Source organism: Caretta caretta, chromosome 21 (assembly GCF_965140235.1).
Source record: "Caretta caretta isolate rCarCar2 chromosome 21, rCarCar1.hap1, whole genome shotgun sequence".
NCBI lineage: Eukaryota > Metazoa > Chordata > Testudines > Cheloniidae > Caretta > Caretta caretta.
The window spans coordinates 19,507,041-19,515,649 of NC_134226.1; the positions used below are offsets into that span (position 1 = coordinate 19,507,041).

At 51.1% G+C, this 8,609-nt stretch overlaps 1 protein-coding gene across 1 annotated transcript; it reads right to left on the reverse strand.

Annotated features, from left to right (window-relative positions):
- Positions 1 to 4,771: 4,771 nt before the first annotated feature.
- On the reverse strand, positions 4,772 to 6,954 carry LOC125625199 (sperm acrosome membrane-associated protein 3). Its single transcript, XM_048826953.2, has 4 exons — positions 6,730 to 6,954; positions 6,174 to 6,332; positions 5,768 to 5,846; positions 4,772 to 5,062 (listed from the first exon to the last, which is right to left on the reverse strand). Exons 1-4 carry the CDS (start codon positions 6,866 to 6,868, stop codon positions 4,987 to 4,989), a joined length of 453 nt encoding a protein of 150 aa, XP_048682910.1. The 5' UTR covers positions 6,869 to 6,954; the 3' UTR covers positions 4,772 to 4,986.
- Positions 6,955 to 8,609: the final 1,655 nt, after the last annotated feature.

Below are 8,609 nucleotides of genomic sequence, written 5' to 3' on the forward strand. Positions count from 1 at the left end.
TACCCGTTGAGCCCGACAATCTAGCCAACTTTCTACCCACCTTATAGTGCATTCATCCAGCCCATACTTCTTTAACTTGCTGACAAGAATACTGTGGGAGACCGTGTCAAAAGCTTTGCTAAAGTCAAGATACAATACATCCACTGCTTTCCCTTCATCCACAGAACCAGTAATCTCATCATAAAAGGCGATTAGATTAGTCAGGCATGACCTTCCCTTGGTGAATCCATGCTTGGTGAATCCATCCATTCTTTAATTCTAATAAACCTTTATTTTAGATACTAAAGGATTGGCTGGCAGCGTGGTATTTTGGGCAAGATCCAACCTAATACTCACCAAGCAATGTGGCTGGCCCTGTGGGGTTCAGAAGAAAATTTTGTAGTGAGAAGAGTTTTTAAGTAACTCCTCACCTTTCTGCACCTAGGTCCTGACTGGGAGCCAGAGAACTGGAATGCAATAAAGGGGGCTGTGTGGTTTCTTTTTTTTGCTTCTTGATAACCAGTGTGGGGGATCAGAAGCACAGTTTGTGACTGGTTGAAGAGTTTAACTTTCGTGTTAACCACCAGTCTTGGGAATGTCTGCTCTCCCTTTTGCAGGTTGCCCTGACCTTGGCATTTCCAGTGAGGGCTACCCTAGGCACACCGGGTCACACGATGTACCAATAAACTTGGAAAATGTGGCCACAACTAATAGATTCTGCTTCCTACATAGCTAAGTGGGCATGGAGATTAAACTCAATTGGAAAACGGAGCTGCTACATAATACTTGTTCTGCTGATCTGATTAACGTTGCGCTGTCAGCAGCTACTGCTACAGAATCATAGAATCATAGAATATCAGGGTTGGAAGAGACCTCAGGAGGTCATCTAGTCCAACCCCCTGCTCAAAACAGGACCAACACCACCAAGAAGAAATGAAAGACCTGAAATCTTGCATCATTGGATTTGGGGCCATTTTCAAGCATGCAAACAAGTTGAAGGCTTTGTTTTACACAGTGCGAGAAGAGTACAGAGACAACTGCTGCTTACTTATCCCTGTTGTGCCACATCAGTGGATGAGCTTGTACTTTGCTACCTGTCATGTAAATAACATGTAGCCTGGGCTAATGCATCTCCTTGATCACGGGTTCTCCACCTTTTTCTTTCTGAAGATCCCCTAAACATGCTATAAAAACTGCAGGATCTGGGCGGAGGGGACTTGGGACTCCAGGGCAGGAGGGGACCTCAGGCATAGGCGTAGTTTAACTTCTGTATTTGGGGGGCAGGGGCTGGTGGGGCTCAGGCCATCTCCACATGGCAGGGTCCAGGGAGGGAGCGCAACCTCCACCCCCTAACTCACCTGTCTGGGTCGTGGTGGAGCAATGAAAAATTATAACTCAAGGGGTGGGGCTCAGCGCAAAAAATTTGAAAGTTGCTCAGGATGCATGCGCCGGGGAGCTAGGGGCTGTGTGCAGGGAGGGGATAGCTAGGGGCTGCGTGCGGGCAGAGGGGTAGCTCAGGGTGCAGAGAGGGGGTAGCTAGGGGCTGTGTGCGAGCAGAGGGGTAGCTCAGGGTGCAGGGAGGGGGTAGCTAGGGGCTGCGTGCGAGCAGAGGGGTAGCTCAGGGTGAAGGCGGAGGTAGCTAGGGGCTGTGCAGGCAGGGGGTAACTCAGGGTGCAGAGACGGATTAGCTAGGGGCTGTGTGTGGGCAGAGGGGTAGCTTGGGAGGGCCCCCTTGTCATCACTCCTACCCAAGGACTCTGCATCCTCTGAGCTGGATCCCCCTGCCTGGGGGGCTCTTACTGACTGCATGAGCAGTCAAAGTGGGCTGGGAGCTTAGGAGCAGCTGCAATCCCAGGCAGCAGCAGGAGACGGGACCACCGCTGCTGCCTGCTCCATGGCACCATCCAGAGCAGCAGCTGCCCCACACTGCCCGGCTTTGACTTCCTGCCGCCACAGGTGCTGGAACTAGGTGTTGAAGTGGATTCCATTCTATACATGGTTTACAATTTGGTTCAATGGCTCTCAGCACCCCCACTATAGAAATTGTTCCTGCACCCCTACCCGCCTCCGACCCCTTCCCTTCCCTTCTCTTCCCCCTACCCCTTCAACTCCACCCTTGGGCTCAGAGCTTTTGCCCCGCTGAGAGCACTGGGGCTCAGGGCTTCAGCCCCACAGCTCCCAGCTTTAGCCCTGCATGGGCTCCAGGTTTCAGTCCCTCGGCTTCCAGCTTCAGCCCTGCAGGGGGCGTTGGGGCCGCCACAGACCCCCGATTGAGAATCACTGTCTTAGATCATGCTGAGTTTGTTGGTTCTAAAGCAGAAACTCTGAAGAGGCTGGCAAATAACTGAAATGACCACCAGATTCTGCGCACCAAGGTAATTTCATAATGGAAAACTTAGAATCACTGTGTAACACACAGAAAACACGAGTTTTCTCCAGTTACTGCCAACACGTTTGCCACTACAGATATTTACTGGATCCTAACAACCAAAATCTCAACTAAATTTAGCACAAAAGCCGCAGGAGAAACATATGGTGAGAAAACTCAGCTGTTTTTGGAAATCCTTCTGACCCCCGTAACATGAGAAAACTAAAAAATTGTTCAAAAGCTTCAACACAACGCTCAGTGAGAAATGGGAGAGAACTGTGACCCTGAAATGTTTGGTATGTCCAGAATTGAAACAAAACTAAATTGCAAAATACCAAACTTTCTTGTGAAACCCCAAAGTTTCAGCCAGCTCTAGTTGTGAGTGTGACCCTGGCAGGAAGCAAGAGGCAGGGCTTCCTTTTGAATGCAGTACTTTTTGGGGAGAGAGGCCATGTCTACACTAAAGAGCCTACAGCAGCACAGCTGTACTGGGAGAGATCTGTCCTGTCAACATAATTAAACCACCTCCAACAAATGGCAGTAGCTAGGGTGGCGAAAGAAGCGCTCCCACCACCCTTGCACTGTCCATACTAGTGCTTCTGTCGGTGTAACTTATGTTGCTCGGGGGGGGGGGGGGTTGTCACACCCCTGAGCTACATATGTTATAGTGACAGAAGTGCTAGTGTAGACATGTCCTTTGATTTCTGAATAAGGAAACTGCCTGCTGTTGTTTGTTTCTGCTGTGTTCATGGAAACAGGCCTGTGCGGCCATTCTTTGTAAATGAACGGGATTGCACCAAGGAAATAATGACCCAAATAATCAGTTTCTTCACCTAAAGTCTCTTTAGACAGTCATTTCAATACCCTCAGCCAAGTCCATGGAGCACGTTGAAGACAGGGACTGAGACCTTGAACTTGTTTAAATTCTATAGGGAGCCAGAGTAGGCAATGCAGGACAGGTTTGATGTGTTCATGGTAGCCAGTTTCTGAGGAGACACACTGAAGCATTTTGTACTAGTTGGAGTTTCCTAGGTGCTGAAGGCTTCAGGCCCAATATATTGCCTGGTTGCTGCTTTGTAACATGCAGGAAAATAACCTGCTAGCAGAGAGATGTGGAGTTTCCCCATTCATCAATGCTTAGTGCAGGAATCAGGACTCCTGGGTTCTGTGCTGACTGAATTATTTATACCAAAGCAGGAGGGGGTTGCACTATTTGGCAGTGCTGCAGCTTCGCTGCTAATTTTTATTTAATCAAACCCCAGCCACAGGGCTATGTGCAGTAATGTATCCAAGAGTGGTTTGTTCTGGCGTTTTAACCACCTATCCAGGTTGTGCAACACACTCTGAAGAAGGGGAGCACTGAACATGCTCAGGCTTGTCCCTTCAACCTGTTCCCAGTTGGAGCTAGAGGGGTACATAGGTCCCTGCACCCATGCTGGTCATACAGGCAGTGGGGCTAGGATCAGGGCACAGGCAAATCTGACCAGCATATGGGACCAGTTCACACAGGTCTGGGGCTGCCCAGAGCCATTAGCTCCTTCTGCTTGCCCTCTGATCACCTCAAATACCACTAGTCTTCTTCTCCCACTCCTAGCTTCACCTCTGTCTGTTCTTCTATTGCCCTATGCATCTGTCTGTCTATCACCATAAACACCTGGCTATCTATTTATCCCCATTCACTCCACACCACCACCACCATAGAGTCCGACAGATGAATTGACCTCAGTTTAAGTGACTGACACTGGAATGTGTGTGGCCTCAGCTGGGGAATTTGAAAACATTTCCCATGTAAGCCACTGGGGATTTATGTAAACACAATGAAGCAATCACATGGGCGCAGCGGAGGATCAGGAAAGGCAAAGGGGCCCTTCACCATGCTAAACCAAGAAGTGTATTGTATTGAGTTTTGTATTTTACAGTTCCTTGTGTGCAAAGGGTCACTTTTCGCCCCCCCTTCTGTGGGGATGAGCCTGCCCTCCCTGAGATGGCCAGGAGGACTCCATCTTCCCCCAGGTCTCATTGTAGATAGTAGCTGCTTCAGAGTTAATGTGACAAGGGGGCCACAATAGATAGAAACAGGCTCCAAGGAGATGGATTAACAGAAATGGGAACAGAATTCAGGATTCCTGACATCCAGCCATTCTCACAGTCAGGAATACAACCCAGGCATCCTGACTCCCAGCCTGTCCCAGAGTTGGGAATAGAATCCAGGAGCCCTGACACTCAGCCCTCCTTCACCCAATCTTGTCACTAGAATCCCCACTCCCATCCCAGAGCGAGGGATAGAACCTAGGAGTTCTACTCCTACTCTGCTGCTACTCTGAAACCTAGGAGTCCTGACTCTCAGCCCCCCCCTTCCCCCCCCAAGATCCTATTGTCGTCTCTAAATAAAACTTGTGACCCTTTTGTCATTAGACTGTCAGATAGCTTTATTCAGGAAAACCTGCTCCCAGCACCCTAAGGTGCAATCCCACAAGGGGGAACAACACTCCCCCACAATTAAAGACCCACTTTGGAGCTAGTTAAGAAGGAGAAGCAGTTGCTCACAGAGGATTTCAATGAGGTGCTAAATCTGCAGGGGCCTAATGTGACTGCAGTACACCCCATCTAGCAGGTCCAGGGCATCCCAAGGTGCTCCTTCATCTACTTCCCACATTGCATCCTTCCACCCACTGTGAGAGGTCATGGCCCTCACAGTGTTTCCTCCAGGCCAGCCTGAGAAGGATAAACAAAGAAAGCAAGGTCAGCAAGATCAGCTGGCATTGAGAGCAGTGCTGTCGCATGGGGATGGGCCAGTCCTAAGATGCAGCCCTCTGGGGGGGGCAGCTGGGTAACAGCTATGCAGGGTTTACTCACCAGGCTCTGAGATGCAGCTGCCTTTCGAGTGGGGCAGCCAGGTTACAACCACACAGTGAAAATGTATGGGGATAACTCCCAGGGTGCTGAGCAGTAGTTGCCTCCGGGGTGGAGCATTTGGGGAACAGCAACACTGCAGAAGGATTGCTTGTCCAGCACTGAGATGCAGCTGCCTATGGGCAGGGCAGCATGGTAACAGCCTTGTTGCTCTGTGGAGTTTTGTCTTTTGTTTGGTTGTATAAACAAAGTACTGCGCTACACTGTATGTTTTCTTTACACTGCATTGTATCGTGGGGTTGTCTGGTGTAGTGCCTTGTTGCACTAAATACAGCTGTATAACATTGTGTTTCATGGCATTGACTATGTAGTTCCGTGCTGTAGCAGTACATTGTGTAAAGCTGTATAGCAGTGTGTAGTGCTGTGCCGCTCTGTGTTGTGCGGTTTCATGTTGCGTGCTGCAGAGCTGGGTGGGCAGCATAGTGCCACGTTACCCTGTGCTGCATATTTTGCCATGCACTGCTACACTTGGCACTCCACCCCACCCCTCCACCAGCTCCCCCTTACCAGGCCCCCATTCCCCTTGGCTGTTGCACAATCTGCATGGCACACACGATGTCATCGTTGATGTTACTGGTCAGCAAATCTGGTGGTGGGGAAGGAGAAGAGAGTGAGGATAGGGCATAACCCTTGGTAGCTCAACACCGTAGCATGGGAGCCCTGGTCCTCCTAGCAGGAGATACCACCATTCAGCCAACCAACCCAGCCCCCGTTGTGCTGCCCTCTGCTGTCCACTGAAGGCAAGGGTGACCTTCCTTTGCCATTTCAAAACGTCTTGGGCCTGACGTTGGTTCCCCTGACTACCAGGAGGACTTGCCCCCTACAGGGCCCCACCCTGCTCCCTGCCGCACAGGTCTCTAGCACTGAGCCATGGCCTAGGGGTCAGGACCAGGACTGGAAAGGAGTTACTCACCACTGCAGTGCATGTGACAGAGGTTCCGGGCGGAGCGCTTATAGTCATCACACCACTGGCGGCTGTTGATCTGGAAGATGCCGTTGTCAGTGCTGCCATCAGCTTCATGATCCACGGTGTCCGTGTTGAACCGGCTTTCATGGAACGCCATGCACAGCCCTGGTACAGGATTTAGTAATATACGGGGAGGGCGGGGGGAGGGATATGCACAGAGCCCCATGCAGGATGGGGCCGGGGGAGTAGGGTGACCAGATGTCCCGATTTTATAGGGACAGTCCTGACATTTGGGGCTTTGTCTTATGTAGGTGCCTATTACCCCCGACACGGTCCCCATTTTTCACACTTGTGGTCTGGTCACCCTAGGGGGAGGGATACGCATCGAGCCCCATGGGGAGGGCAGGGGGAGGGATACGCACCGAGCCCCATGGGGAGGGCAGGGGGAGGGATACGCACCGAGCCCCAGGGGGAGGGAAGGGGGAGGGATACACACAGAGCCCCATGGGGAGGGGAAGGAAATATATGTACAGCCTCATGAGGAGGCCAGGAGATCACTCACAATCAGCCAGGCTGTAGCCTCGGAACCCATCCATCCCTGCCTGGTGCAGCACCTGGGCCAGCTCGCAGCGCCGGAAGATCTTTCCCATGTTCCCCACAAGGAGGCAGGCCACGATGGACAGGAGCACGAGAGCTGCCATTCCTGCAGCGTGGCCAGAGCTGGAGGCTGCACTCTAGGTGATGTCTGAGCACAGCTGGGGCCCCAGGCCCAGCACAAGCTGCTTACACAAGGTGCACTGTGAAGGAGGAGGCAAGCAGTTGGGTTAGTGTCTGTTGTGGGACCTTACCATCAGCAGGGCAACCATAGTAATGAGAGCCTGGAGCCTGTCTGCCCACTCTGCTGGGCAGCCCTCAGACTAGGCGCCATGGCTAGGCCAGCGAAGAGGGCCCAGGGGGCCAGCACTGCGTGGAAGCTGACAGCCCCGGGGATCATGGAGTGTTGTCAGGGCTGCATGGGTGCTGATGGCTGTCCTTCCCCCTTTGTGGGCCTAGCTGGAATAGGAACTGTGAGTTTTGGCCCCTGCCTGGATTCTTGGATCCCGTTCCAGATAGCTGCTCACTGGGCCTGTGGAGTGTAGAGCAGCAGCAAGTCCCAGATTCCTCCTGAGTGCCAAAGTCAGGGCTAGTGTTCCAGAACCCCCTGGGAACTTGTGATGTCATGGCTTCACTGCTTCTAGAACCTTCCCTGTCTGAGGCATGGGTCTGTTGTCACTACTGGGCCTACAAAGTGTACCCTTACTGTGAGCTCCAAGATAAAAGTATGGTTCTAGCCCCAGCTTCAGGGGTGGAGCCGGGGAGTATTGGTCTACTGTGTTAAAGCTGATCAAGTACAGCTACACCAAAAGTTCTAAGTTACAGTCTATCTTTCTCCTTGTGGTGACAGACAATTCATATCACTTCTAGGGTGCAACAAACAGAAAGAAAAACAACAGAAAAGTACCTGGGGATTACAGTGGACGAGAAGCTGGATATGAGTCAGCAGTGTGCCCTTGTTGCCAAGAAGGCCAATGGCATTTTGGGATGTATAAGTAGGGGCATTGCCACCAATCGAGGGACATGATCATTCCCCTCTACTCGGCACTGATGAGGCCACAGCTGGAGTACTGTGTCCAGTTTTGGGCCCCCCCAGTACAGAAAGGATATGGACAAATTGGAGAGAGTCCAGCGGAGGGCAACGAAAATTATTAGGGGGACTGGGACACATGACTTATGAGGAGAGCTGGAGGGAACTGGGCTTATTTAGTTTGCAGAAGAGAAGAGTGATGTGGGATTTGATAGCAGCCTTCAACTACCTGAAGTGGGGTTACAGAGGATGGAGGTAGGCTGTTCTCAGCGGTGGCAGATGACGGAACAAGTCTCAAGTTGCAGTGGGGGAGATCTAGGTTGGATATTAGGAAAAACTTGGAATGCTCAGCTTTGTGGTTCACACAGCAAGCTTACACCCTTCTCTGAGAATGTATTCATCTTTCGTATGGCAAGAAAGGTGATTAGAGATATTCAAATAACCTAGTCCAGATTAGTGAGCCAGAGGGCACCTTCGGAAATGGCTTGATGTAAATCTGATATGCCAGTAGCAAACAATCAAAGTGAGCACTGATTTACAGTGTGGTCCATAATTTGTGACTGGTGTCAACAGTCACAATGTGTGTTGACTCGCATCTTCCAAAGGTGTATGAGATGACAGCATCTGCCATGCAATGTTCTAAAATGGTTCACTGGACTCGCCTTGTACATCAGTCATGAATCATAGAATCATAGAATATCAGGGTTGGAAGGGACCTCAGGAGGTCATCCAGTCCAACCCCCTGCTCAAAGCAGGACCAATCCCCAATTAAATCATCCCAGCCAGGGCTTTGTCAAGCCTGACCTTAAAAACTTCTA

Bases quoted from the DNA above. Each gene is read 5' to 3' on its own strand.
- LOC125625199 (XM_048826953.2), bottom strand. From the start codon at position 6,868: ATGGCAGCTCTCGTGCTCCTGTCCATCGTGGCCTGCCTCCTTGTGGGG. The intron at 6,333-6,729 runs GTGAGTGATCTC...ATCCTGTACCAG, and splicing joins AGGCTACAGCCTGGCTGATT to GGCTGTGCATGGCGTTCCAT. The intron at 5,063-5,767 runs GTAAGGGGGAGC...TATCCTTCTCAG, and splicing joins CCAAGGGGAATGGGGGCCTG to GCTGGCCTGGAGGAAACACT.